Here is a 13,915-nt window from a genome sequence, read left to right as displayed (position 1 = left end):
TGTGCATGGCATGTACAGTGCATGTCTGGAGTATCTGGAGAAGTGGATGACTCCCATGGAAGAGTTCTCAACATTCATGGGGATGGATCTGAGTGAGCCACCAAACATGGAATGATGTGGAGGCATGCATCAATTACCTTGGAGAGAAGGGGGTGGCAGTTGATGATGTTAAGTGTTTTGACCAGGTCACCAATCTGAGGAAATTCACAGAAACGTGCAACCATGATGAGGAGTTCAGTGGCCTGCAGGTACACCAGAAGTGGACCAAATATTTTGAAAAGGCAAAAAGCATTGCAGGTTACTCAGAGCTACTGACAATTGCACAGTTTGTCTTTGCACTTCCCTCTCACAATGCAAATGTTGAGAGGGTTTTTTCACTAATGCAAAGCCAGTGGACCAAGGAGAGGAACCAGCTCTCCGTAGAGTCACTAAAGAGGATTCTACTAGTTCAGTACAACTTCAAAGACATGTCTTGCAAAGACTTTCATGCTTATTTGTTAAGCTATCAAATAGGAAAGATCAGCGCTACAGCAAAATATGGATGAGCAGACAAGGAGGATGAAGAAGAGAAGCAGGATGAAGAAGAAAATTAAAGATGAAAAGTCTAGATTCTTTTTGTTTAAGTTTTTTTGTCTTTGTGAGACTCTTCTGTTATTTATTTTATTACATTTAATAGATATATTGTTGAAGCTGGAACAGAATAGTTCATATTTAGAACAATATTTAATTATTTATTTGAAGAGTCTAAGAGAGCTATTATTTTGTTATAAGTTTTTACAGATTTCATTTTATTTTATTACAGAGGTTAATTCTGCACCATTGAAGTATAATGAATAATGTTCATCAACCACCAAGAAGCTTGTCTGAATTCGTCTGGAGGCCGTGCCGATCGTCCTCTTTTTTGGAAATCAAAATATGGTCACCCTATCTTAGTCCCCTCGTGATTTTCGCGAGCGGTGCTACTGGTATATAAAATCGAAGAGATTGGGAGTGGATAAATGGGGAAGCGTGTGTTAATCAAATTAAATTAATAAGAATGGAAGGGGAATCCACCTTAGGTTTTTCGCCATTAATCAGGAACAAGAGGAGCAGGGATCTATCGAAATTAATATACTGTACAAGTATGAATTTCCCATCGGGATTAATAAAGTATCTATCTATCTATCTATCTATCTATCTATCTATCTATCTATCTATCTATCTATCTATCTATCTATCTATCTATCTATACGATTTAGAAAAAAGATCAACCCAGACGTCACTGGTACGAATTACCCCGTTCTCTAGGTCACTCCCATCTTCATGTTAGATAATCATCCTATTAGTTTTACGAAGATGTTCGGGTTACTTTCATTTTCGTATTCCCCATTGCTTCAACTCAGACGTTCACATTTCTGTGCATACACGTGCTTCGTTAAAAAAATGCCAAATTATACTGAAATGAATACCAAATACGCTACTTAAGCAGTCTAATTAAAAGCGTGTAAATAAATTCACTTCCTTTAGTTTACGATCAGTATAACTGTGAAACAATGTCCTGGAAACATAACCCGATGTGAAATAAAACGGAACAATGTGGGCGGCCGCACTGTAGCAAATGCAGTCACGAAGGCTGACACAGCAGCGAGATGCCTTACAGTGTGCCTTTACTGTAGGTTTTATGTAAGCCTTGTCAGCTGACGGTCTTTGCTGAATCATGCTTGCAAAACAGTATCGCTAACTCCGCCTCATCGGGAAGTGAATCAGCCAGTTAGTCTTCTAGATCAGTCTGCGAAGGCGACGTTACAAAGCCGGCGTGAGCAGCGGACCTCGTGCACTTTAAGGAGCTTACTGAAGCGAGCTGAACTTCGAATCGGGTAAATCCATTACAGTATTTAACGCAGAGCGATCACTGCTCGAGTCTTGGAAATTTTAAGTTATTCGATTTAAGCTGTACTTATGTGTGTAAAATTTAAGTTATTCGATTTAAGCTGTACTTATGTGTGTAGGTAGCTAACTGTTTATATAACCTGGTTAGTTCAAAGCAGGGTTTTGGGTGTGTGCAAGATTGGACAAACCGTGTAGAGGATATTACGGTATGTACCGTATATATAGATGAGGGGTGTGCGTGTTTGTAAGCATAGCCACAAGGACCTGGGTTCATATTCTGTTCTGTCCGTTTCTGGTTCCATGCCTAAGATCTTAAATCAGCCGGTCACGATGTATGTGCGCGGAGGTGTGAGCCTTACGATGGGCTGGCGTCTCATGTGGTTCTTGTTTTGCACCCATTTCTGACGATTTGTGCCGCCTTGTCGAAATATGTTACGCGTGCAAATATGTAAAAACGAAAACGTCGAAATGAGCATAAGATTTCTATGGCGTTACCGTCAGCCAACGTTTTTTTTTTTCTAAAGTTGCACAAACCAGTCATGTTCTGTTAACAATCACAACTCTAATGGACGAAAAAATACTGAAATTAAAATGGGAAAAGCATTGGACTGAGGTGTTGGATACGTTTGTTCCTAATACCTAAAACGACAAATAATAAAGGTAGTAGGGTCTGTTTTAATTAATTGTTTTTTAAAGTAACTTGTTTATTGACTGTTGTTATAAAACAAGTGTATACTGCACGTGTGTATAACAGCATTGGAGCCAATTTCGATAGGTTGCGTGGTTGGATAGAATACCGGCTTCTAGTAAATGTTGTACGGGTAAATAACGATCTTTGTTTTAATCCGCTATGCATTTAAACCTCTAAATTACCATCTTGCTTATTTAGCTTATCAAGATGTCAGTGTGTTTATTCAAAACTACATGCCATTTTGCATTTTTTCCTCACAAAAGTCAGAGGGCAGAGTGGACAACAAGAAAAGTAATTAATCTCTGATGGTGCCAAAGATGTGGCTCAATACGTTCAAACACTTTTATATTTTGATTGTCCTGCAAACACCATATCCTTCATCAACTGGAAGTGACCACTTGAGTAGGTTTGAAACATCCTAAACCTCTGGTAAAGCCTTAAAAACTTGCAGGCATGAACACTTCATCCATCTGGAATGCTATACTGGAATGACCAAGCATTTTGTAGGCCTGCCATAGCATAACAACAAGTGGTTTTGAAATTCAAACTCTCAGGAAAAACGCATACAAGTTCCATCTTATAAACGTTATGATTGCATACTTTAAAAAAATTAAGTAGATAGGGCTGTAAGATTGTGAGAGTTTTTAAAACAAAGTTTCAATAGAAAAGGCAGCTCGGAATCACTTCAGGATGGCACAGCGAGTAGTGCGTTGTTTAGTGCCACTGCTTTATGGCATCCAGGAACCTGGGTGTGAATTCCTGCGTGAAGATTACACATTCTCCCCATGTGCATATATGTTGTTAGCCAGGTACTTCTCGTACTTCCCAAAGACGTAAAGGTTAGATAGTATTTCTTTATTGGACCAGTGTGGCTGATTGTGGGTTTGCGTGTCTGTGCCCTCTCCAGGGTTGTTCCGCGCCCTTGGATAGGTTCCAGACCACATGACCTGGGTTAAGTGAGTTCGAAAATGGATGGAGGAATACATTGCTTCGGCCATTTGATCTTTGTGAGACTCTCACCATTTCCATTTGCAATCCATCCTTAGATAAGAACGAGTGTTCAGGAAGGGTGTGGTGATGCACTTACCTCGGATATCGTTCCTGTCAGCCATTAGAGTTTGCATTACGATGAATCACTTCTACACTTAGATAGCTTTTTACTAAATGTAAGGTCACCACAATTAAAATGTAGATCTATAAATTTATAATTTACCAAAAAAGGTAGGTTGGCATGCTGGCATTGGTACAATAAATATATAAAAGGAACTTATAACATATACAGGTGCTGACAGGTTAAAAAAGAGGGTCAGTTTCAAAATATTAAACATAATGAAATTTTGTTTCAATTTAGATGAGTCAATGAGAAGTTTGATAAACAAGCCTTGTGGTTGTTTCAGTGTATTTTGCTTATTTTTGTTCAGAATATTTAGTTTGCATCTACTTGTTATACAGTAAATGCAGCACCATCAACACAGTGGTTCTATTTGAATTAGAGCCTAATTATGTTTGAGACATGCGGTGACAGGCAATATGGGGGACGTGGGACGTTACTTGTAATGACAGTCATCAGTTACTAGCTGCAGATTTACCATTGATGTAGCAGGTGCCAACCTTATTAATCATCTCTTTAAGAGGAGCGAGGGCTAGATGTGAAAGCTGTGTTTTTACTGGGTGATCCATGCAAGCAGGATATATGAAAGTGAAAGGCCTGGTGCAGCTGATCAAGGCTGATGTCCAGTGAGTCACTGCAGGCTGATGAGAGTGGTCATCTGTATCTCAGGGCTGTGTGTCCAGTCTTCAAAATCCACAAGAGGAAGTGCTGCTGACCTGGCATCAGTAGAAACTTGGAAAAGAGAAGCAAGTTATTTTTGCACATGACATTCTACCATCTGCTTTATTGAGCAGCTCTCTCATTCCCTGCTTCTCTTTAGACGTATATTTTTAAATTTTGTAAGACACTGACCCAAAACTGAAAAGGACACAGATGTAGAAATCAGCAAACTGTTTTAGGACTAGTTCTGTATTTATTTCACATCACAATAGTAGACAAGGCATCAGTGGGACTGGAAAATTAGGAAGAGGGCAAAAGGGCTGCAGCCATCTTACATAAGCCATTAAAGAAGGCATCAATACAAATAAGTGTAAAAAAAAAATGAACAGATTGAGAAACTGAATGAAGGGTAGAAGGAAAATGTAACTTATATGAATATTCTGTAGAATTTTGCAGCCACCTTTTATGCAAGTGACATTGAAGATTTTCTTTCCATTTTCTTGTCTCAGCCCAGACTTTAGACCTGGCAGTGACTGCAGCCTTTAAGCATTCCACTATTTTTTTTGTTTGTTTAACCGGTTATCAGCCTGGCTTAGGTTGAGTCTTTATAGGTTAAAATTTCTATGTCCTTGAAAGACATTGACTGGGAATGAGAATCCCTCCCCCCATGGATGCTCTTCATCCGTGTGCCACAGTCAGATACAGGCTCATCTTGAACAGCACAAGGCTCTCTGATACTTACAGTGTGGTAAAAATCTGCTTCTGTTTTCAAGACTCCTTAAAAAATACAAAGCCCCATGGCTGAACATACACCCTTCTGCTTAGAGCTAAGAACAGAGCAGTTCTTTAGAAATGGGAACCCACTGGGCTGGTCTGACTTATTTGGGAGAGGGCCTGATGAAAGGAGGCCATTGTCTGAAATATTTGTCAAAGCGAAGTCCCCATACAGATTCTCTCACATTTGACACAGGTCCGCATATCTTTGATATTTCTGATGTTCCGCCTTGAACTCTTGCATCATTCTGGTGGCAAGTTAATGATTTCCCAGGGTGATCTAAACACTGACAGCTCAATTTATTTTTGGGGTCAATGTCATCCAATGGAGTCATAAAACATGCCAATCATTTACCTCGGTCCTAGGATGGTGCTTGTGGCCTCTAGAACCTTCTGTAGTAAGATGAGAATTATGTTTGGGGAAAAGTCCTAGGAGAATGCTCTTCTAAGAAATGTCCCATTTCTATTTCCAGAAAGTGAGAAATCGCCCACAATGTCTTTTGACATGAAGAAGTTGACAAGTGAGCAGCCTGCTCTGCCTGTGGTGATAGTCGGTAAGAGAGCCTGTGGTCCTGTAAGAAGCAGATGAGTGACACTGTCATGTTTTGTGGAAGACACCCCTGAGAATGAGAGAGGGCTTTGCTTTTTTCTTTTTTATTATCATATTCATTAATAATGTAATGCATGGTTTCATGCAGGTTATTTGCACAGAGATGGAAGAACTACTTAAAGGGATAGGGTGATACATACTGTTATGGGGGGGGGTTCAAAAACAGCATGGCCTAGTTGTTAGAACGTTGGACTAATAACTATGAACTTCTCACTTAAACAGCTTGTATACCAACAGGAAAACTGTAGGATTTATTGTGTTATGATACCTTGAGGTTGAATATAGCAACAAAATCTTTTTTTAATAATTTGCATAGGAAATGGACCATCTGCAATCTGCCTGTCGTATTTCCTCACGGGTCACAGACCCTACATAAAGAATGGAGCTGTCCACCCAAACCCGATTCTCCAAAAGAAATTGCAGCAGATAGGCGATTGCTCTTTATTGGATCAGGTAAGTTCCCAAACTAGTTAAAAAATAAAAAGTGTTAGACGTGACAGAACCCTGATATCATATGCTCAGATCACCTGCTCTCATTCTTGTCTCACTTACTGCACAATGTTTTAATATCCCAGAAGTATATCTTGCCACAATAAAATAGCTACAGTTGCCATTCAAGGGAAACTTTTGTCCTGTTTCTAGGGGCTTGTTGTGGACTTGTATAATTTAAACTGTCCCTGTGGTCATTCCCTCCTTGTGTGTGTGTGTGTGTGTGTGTGAGAATGCATCACGCAGTGTGTGATCTGGTGGCATTAGGATGAACCCAAAAGGCCATTGGCCTAAATCATATCTCTGACCTTCAGAATGTCCTAATCTGTCTTTTTTTCTTATCATTCTCATAATGTAAACTGTTTTTGGATGGTGGCCACAATGGAAATGCACCGTAATTAACTAGTGTAGTCGCCTTTTCATGTTTGCGTTGAGCTTCGAATTTTAAATCCTGTTGCTACAAAATGGGCGCATATTTAGCTATGGTGAAGCAACACCATTTGTCAGTCTTGCCACTCAACAGTACAGTCTATGATGGACGCACACAGAGCTCTCCCTATAAATATCCTTTGCCTTTTTCACGTACCTGAAGACCTAATCCCTTATTCATTTTTTGTGTAGCAACATTTGCTTCTTTCAGTGGACTTTTAAGGCTTTTAAATTGTGCAACCTTACAGCAGTCAGAGAAAGGATGCAGTGTTTGGTTTATACATGCTGGGTATTTTTAGAAGGTGTTTTGCCAACAACTTGATATTTTCTTTTTGTTTTTTTGTTTTGGTTTTTCTTAGGATCTTGAGTATCTGGCAGAAGGTGTGGAGGGCCGCTCCCAGAATCCTATGGCTGTTCTGTTTGATTCCCTAGTTAGACCCGACAGAGATTTTGGTGGAACAGCTGATTCGGTGCTTACATGGAAGGAGGATCACAAGGATCATATCCAGCATCTGGTATTGGGCAAAGGTCCTCCTGGGGGCTCCTGGCATGTAAGTTCAATGCTCCTTTGTATCTGTCATTATCAGTGTAGGGGGTAACATGTTAAAAGTAACGTGTGTTACGTAGTCAGGTTATTTTTTAAAGTCGCAAGTAACTTAATGCAATACTTATTTTAATAAAGTAAAAATACATGCATTACTTAAAGTTATGCATTACTGTATTACCACTGAAGCTTATTCCTGCCAGTCAGAAGGAAAAAAAAAAAAAAGCCAAGTTATTTCACGGAAGCATTGCATATTTTCACAAAGACATTTTCTACTGCTCACTGTGTAATATCGTGTACATACATGTTCTCCAGCCTTCTGGTGACAACTCGTGAGGAAGAGGTTAAGCACGTGTCCACCGTGCAAGCAAGTGAGAAGAACTGAACAAAAGTTATAAGTGTACATTTAACTGTGCATGTGCTGATGGGTACATTTATTCAAATTATTCAGCCTCGTTTAGCGAGTCACAGGGAGCCAGTGATCATCAGTGTAAGCAAGAAGCAAACTCAGTGAGCGGTACGCTTAGCTTTTTTTATACCAGATATCTGCTATAGATATTCTGAAAGAGTGTGATCTGGTGGTGCAGCGGCCAGCGTTCATACTGTTAATCTTCAGGGGCTTGTTTGGAGATGGAAAAGGGGATGGATGTTATTTACTTTATAGCACATGAAGGACTAAACATATTTAAAAAATACAAAATGATCCAATATGGCCTTACTTGTGGTCAGGTTCATAAAGATTCATACAGTATATGGGCTTATGATTTCATAACTAGTGCTTACCAGTGTTCAGTTTTTCTTACAAAAGAAGAAAAAGTAATGCAAAAGTAACACACTATTTGTAACATTTTACAATAAGTAACTGTATAACATATTTTTGTAAGTAATGAGTGATGTAACTAAATTACTTTTAAATGCAACATTCCCCAACACCGATCATCATATCGGAGGCCCTGGGTACTCCGGTGTAGGGAAACCCATCTCATCTTACTTTGGCCTTGCTTTTTGTCACTGTCATGACTAACAGAAGCCAACAAAGTTAATAAACCAGCAGACATTAAACGATGAAGGCAGAATAGGCACATCTATCTAAAGCTCAGCTGCCATTCCCAATCCTACATAACAGCCAACAAGAAATGTGCATTATTAGTTTGTATGTATTGTTTTGTGTGATAAGGAGCCTCATACTTCTGAAAGTGACCTGACCTTTACATATGTTGCAGTCTTTTGACGGTTCGATGACCACGTTGAGTCTTGGTGAATGGATGGAGCTTCCAGGTTTAAACTTCAGAGACTGGATAAGAAGAAAGGGCAGGTAAGCCGCCAGAGGTGGCAAAATGTTTACAAGCTGAACTGAAGATTATTGAATATATTATAATATGTATGTCATAAATGTAAACTTTTGATAGTGCTCTGAAGGCCGCTATACAAAAGTAAAGTGCATTGAATGAAACTGAAGTTGATTAACTGCAGCTTATTACAATGAATATGAGGAGTCACCATATCATATATTTACAGATACTTGTCACTTAATGTCCACAATGTGTTCTGTAAAGTAAAACATTATGTGAACACCATATTATAGACAGTACTTAGCAAAGCTACTGTATGTGGGATACTATAGTAGACCTTTATTGACCAAATAGCCAAGATACTGTAATCATACAGCACTGTATTTCAGCCATGAGACCCATGATTCATTTCATTGTAATATTTTCAAAAGAAACATTAAACAGAGAGATAACATTACAGTACAACAAGAGACGCACAATACATGAGTTTGGGTGTAGCTGCCTACGAGTTGAAGCATACACTGTTATACAGTAAACTTTTTATTTTTAAGTAGGAAAAGTTCACATTAAAATAATGATAGAAAGTACTAGGCCTGGGAAAAAATATCAATTTTCCGATTTTTTTTTTTTTTTTTTTTTTAAATGATTCGATGTTGAGATCGATCTTGTGAATCTCTATCCCGCTCAATTAGTATATGTAGATTTTTGCTTAATGTGCTAATGTGCCTGTTAAGGCTTTCTACAGAAAATGCACTTTACTACGGGTGGTCCTCGCTGGAGGGGAATGGGAAGGGGCAGAGGCGGAGCTCAGGGGGGCAGGATACAGACATCTACCTCTGCAAACACAGATAATGTTACATGGGCGAGTCTGAAAGCCTGTGCATGTGCACATCCCTCTGAGCTCTGCACCCTGCCCGCTTGAGCTCCATCAGCCCAAACTTGCGACAGCTGAACATCTAGGGCAGCAGATTCCGATGGTTGTGCTAGCAGACAAGTGCGCTGCATGCTAGTCATATCAGAGCAACCTTGCTGCATATACAGTATGCAGAGCTGCTGAGATGGACGGCTCGCTGGCTATTGTTCCAAAAACCTCTCTAGCATTTCCAATGCGCTGTACCATTGTATGACCACATCAATAACAAGTTAGTGTGCTGGCAAGTCCATTAAACGTTACTTCTGTTTAAGCACGTGGCTAACTGTAATGCTGTGGGGAAAAAAGTTTCCAACGCTCCTTACCCGGCCAGCTGGCAATGCCAAAATGAGCGTGTGTAGAAAGCAGCTGACGTGAAGTAACTGCATAAGCTGTACTGTAAGGATCATTAACGGCGTGATCAGTCACGGTGGTTGGTTCTTTATCTTTTATCTTAAACCAGCAAACCCGCGATTCTCGAAAGAATCGCAAATCCAAGAATGGTATCACTTTCTGTTCCCTCCGATATTTGGAGGGAAGAAAAATCATGGAGGGTGGGTGCGTCCTGGAAAAAATAAATAAACATTTGTACCAAAGCGGTTTCTTTTTGGAGCCGTGACTCATCTGGTTCTGGTGTTTCAGAAGCGCGTTGTAGGCACCTTCGTTTATTGTTTTTATCCATGCAGTCTCGTTTTTGTTTTTCTATGGGTGTATTGTTAGCTAGAAGTCATTTGCTGGCGGCAGCGGATTCGCATGCTGAAGTGACGATGGTGGCGGACACCGGGCTTGGAGGGGTACATTACTAAACAAAGGTGGTATATGCGGTGGTGTGGGCAGTCGCGTTCGGGCGGCGGTGGTAGTGTATACGGCTTGCTTGTGGCCTCTGGCATCTGTGCATATATACAACCTGGCGTGCACACTTTACCTCAAGTTTAGTTTACAGGTCGTGTTGTGTTGTTTGGGTGCCACCTACTGAGTCTGGGAAGCCGCTGGGTTTGACTCGGGGGCACAGTGCGTGTCTGCTTGGTGCATCTGGCATCCGTGCATATATACAACCTTCGTTTAGTAACATAGATTCATCCAACACTGCTGTCAACAAGCATCAGTTCTAGATCCTAGTTTTAAAACGTTTGCTTTTTTTAGTCTGAGAAGGAACAGTGAGGACACATTTTCAAGACTGATTAACATGACTGCTACTCATGAGCAACTGAAGAATATGTAACTTGTACAATTATAGAAAGATGTGTGTCTTCCCGCTGTATCTCTAATTTCAACTAATTTTAAGATTGTTTTAAATGTCCAGTAGGAGAATAAATTCTGCCAACAGTTTAGTTGAAGGGTGTCTAGATGGAGATTCATAACACATGAATAGGTTATTGAATAACATTTATTAAATAAGAAGCAATATCTGATTATTTTATAATATTATTTGCAAGATAATACAGATGTTTTATAACGTAGCTGACATTGCATTGTATTAAATTGAGGAGCCCTCAATAATATGTTTGTTGATACTTTCATCCATCCATTATCCAACCCGCTATATTCTAACTACAGGGTCACTGGGGGTCTGCTGGAGCCAATCCCAGCCAACACAGGGCGCTGGGCAGGGTGCCAGCCCACCGCAGGGCACACACACATCCACACACCAAGCACACACTAGGGACAATTTAGAATCACCAATGCATCTAACCTACATGTCTTTGGACTGTGGGAGGAAACCCACGCAGACACCTGGAGAACATGCAAACTCCATGCAGGGAGGACCCGGGAAGCAAACCCAGGTCTCCTAACGCTACCACTGCGCCACTGTGCCAATATCCGGCCCTAGAAAGTACAATACATACAGTACATAACCCAGTAACGTAGGCGTTTTATTATGAATATCAAGACCTATATTGTAGGTTATATATGTGCTGTACTATTATACGCCTTGCAACACAATTGCTTTGCCTACAAGAGACATGAGATACACGTATAGTGTACAGGAAGCTGTTGCATTTGCTATGTCTGGTAACGTCCACTACATCCAGTTCTCTGAGCGGGATTTCTGTACTCTGTTATAACCTTCTGCAACCATCGATGTATATGTGGTTGGACGTTGCCCGGACTGACATTAGTGGTGTATACCTCTATGTATAAAGTGTAAGCTGGTTTAAAGTAAAAGCTTTCGATTAGAGAAGACCTATATGGGCATCAAAAAAACACACCTACTCCTTTCCATTTCCAGGTACACTGTTGTGTTCACCCATAGAGGGTCACTTCAGAGTCACCAACTCATCCTATGTGCAGACAAACTGGAGGAGCTAAAGGAAAACACAGGCAGACATTGGGAAATTATGCAAACTCCACACGGATTAGGTTTCCAGTGTGAGCTCGTGGAACTATGAGGCCTATCACCATGGTGCCTAGTATATATATATATATATATATATATATATATATATATATATATATATATATATATACCTTACACAGTTGTCATATACAAATTACAAATGTGTATTTCTTTCATCTTCATTAGTATTTAGAGTGTGCTTGTCTTTTATATGTACAGTATGCATCTATGTGTGTAACATACATAATTACTTGAGACTGTCATATTCATCTTTCTCACTACATAACTTCATGTGAATTCTGCACATATAAAAGCACAATATGGCATCTTAGAAAGTTGAGTGGGCTGTGAACCTTGAATTGCAGCCTGTGCTGCACAGGATTTCTGTATTTTTTTCTTGACTGTTCATACTTCACACAAAGCGGAAATCAAATATTTACACATCCTGATGAAAATGTAGCTTTTCTTGACAAATCATGCCAGGTCTTTTTAACTTTAATAAGATCTTGCAATTAAAAATATAGTGAAAACATATTCATTTCAGTGTCTTGGCTACAGAAGTCTGCACTCCCTTCACACTTTTATAACTGAATTTGGATTTAATCGGTCACATTCCAAATTACATAAAATAAACTTACACTTCCAAGGCAAAGCTGACATTTCAGTCCAGTGTGCATGACCTGCTACTCTTCTCTTCATATTTCCTATCCTTTGCTGAAGTCTCTGCTACTGTTTGCCTGTCCCCAGTGCTTCATCCTGTCTGAACGAGATCTTCATAGCTGTAATTCTGTTTTCTTTGTTTCAGGAACCTAAGGAACGACAGAGCTACAACCAAAGATGTCGCCCAGTACTATCAGCACTATGTTAAGGTCATGGGTCTGAAGAAATATTTTGCCAGTGGGACTTTGGTGACTTCTATCAAGCCAGTTGACTTGTCTTCACTTCAGAGGACATCTCTGAGTCTGCATTCTACTGAGGACTTGAGTAAGAAGTTGTATGAGATCAAAGGAGTTTGTCTGTCTAAGGAGGCACCAGAGACCCCTTTCTGTGTATATGCAGAGAATGTGGTTTTAGCAACGGGTACTTATGACAGCCCAGCCCACCTTGGAGTGGATGGAGAAGACTTCCCTTTTGTCTACCACAAGATCTCTGATCTAGAGTCGGCTGTTGAAGAGCAGAGACTCGGTCCAAATTCGGATCCTATCTTGGTAATTGGGGCAGGCCTGACAGCAGCAGATGCAGTGCTACTGGCACACCACAGAAATGTTCCAGTCCTTCACACTTTTCGTAGAGGCTTGAATGACTTGGGTCTTATCTTCAACCAGCTCCCTCAGATGATGTACCCAGAGTACCACAAAGTCCACCAGATGATGAGAGAGAAGTGCTGCCTTCCATGTAAATGTTATACTGGGTACAGGAGCCTCCCACTCCACCATGTGAAAAGCTTCTCTTCAGACAAGACCTGCGTCCTTAAGAGCACAAAAGAGGGAAAGAAGGTCTTCAGAATCTCAATGGCATTTGTCCTTATTGGATCAAACCCTAACCTTTCCTTCTTGGCCAATAGTGGAAAACATTTAACTGTTGATCAAGAGCATGAGGTGAACTGTAAACGCAACCCCATAGACACACACCCCTTCACGTACGAGAGCCTGCAGGAGCCAGGCCTGTACGCCTTGGGGCCGCTTGCAGGGGACAGCTTTGTGCGCTTTCTGCAGGGTGGGGCGTTGGCAGTTACTGCCTCCTTAATTCAGAAGAGGAAGGTACAGTCCGTCAGGTGACTGCGGTTTGGGGGTCCAAGGATGCTGTTTGTTTCAGTTTGTATTAACGTTTCAAATGAAATGTCATATCAATGTAATGAATATTTCAAAATTGAAATTGTAACACACAAACTTTATTATGTGTGTGTGTGTATTATTGTTTATACATATTATATTATTGTATTTTAATATATATATATATATATATATATATATATATATATATATATATATATATATATTTATATTAAACTGTAAGAATTATTTTTTTATATACGTCCTCCTCAGTGGGAAGTAAATTCAGAAAACTGGTGGAAGGATTTTTTTGTAAGTGTAATATTGTGTGTATTTTTTCTTCTTTTGTTTTTTGGACCTTTAAAAACCCTCTCAATTTGGTTGTTCATTTGTGCCAAAACTTTCTTGGGATTGTGACATTCCATT

The 13,915-nt window shown here is 40.0% G+C and overlaps 1 protein-coding gene across 1 annotated transcript; it reads left to right on the top strand.

Moving 5' to 3' along the window:
- The first annotated feature begins 1,498 nt into the window (after positions 1–1,498).
- LOC114657732 (oxidative stress-induced growth inhibitor 1-like) lies at positions 1,499–13,628 on the top strand. The gene is made up of 6 exons (XM_028809613.2): positions 1,499–1,856; positions 5,579–5,659; positions 6,032–6,168; positions 6,993–7,184; positions 8,401–8,492; positions 12,523–13,628. Exons 2-6 carry the CDS (start codon positions 5,599–5,601, stop codon positions 13,493–13,495), a joined length of 1,455 nt encoding a protein of 484 aa, XP_028665446.2. The 5' UTR covers positions 1,499–1,856; positions 5,579–5,598; the 3' UTR covers positions 13,496–13,628.
- Positions 13,629–13,915: the final 287 nt, after the last annotated feature.

Source organism: Erpetoichthys calabaricus, chromosome 9, assembly GCF_900747795.2.
Source record: "Erpetoichthys calabaricus chromosome 9, fErpCal1.3, whole genome shotgun sequence".
Classification (NCBI taxonomy): Eukaryota; Metazoa; Chordata; class Cladistia; order Polypteriformes; family Polypteridae; genus Erpetoichthys; species Erpetoichthys calabaricus.
Note: the sequence above shows the minus strand (reverse complement) of the source record. Positions and strands in the feature narration are given on the sequence as shown.

Bases quoted from the DNA above. Each gene is read 5' to 3' on its own strand.
- LOC114657732 (XM_028809613.2), top strand. From the start codon at position 5,599: ATGTCTTTTGACATGAAGAAGTTGACAAGTGAGCAGCCTGCTCTGCCT. The intron at 5,660-6,031 runs GTAAGAGAGCCT...TAATTTGCATAG, and splicing joins TCTGCCTGTGGTGATAGTCG to GAAATGGACCATCTGCAATC. The intron at 7,185-8,400 runs GTAAGTTCAATG...CATATGTTGCAG, and splicing joins CTCCTGGGGGCTCCTGGCAT to TCTTTTGACGGTTCGATGAC.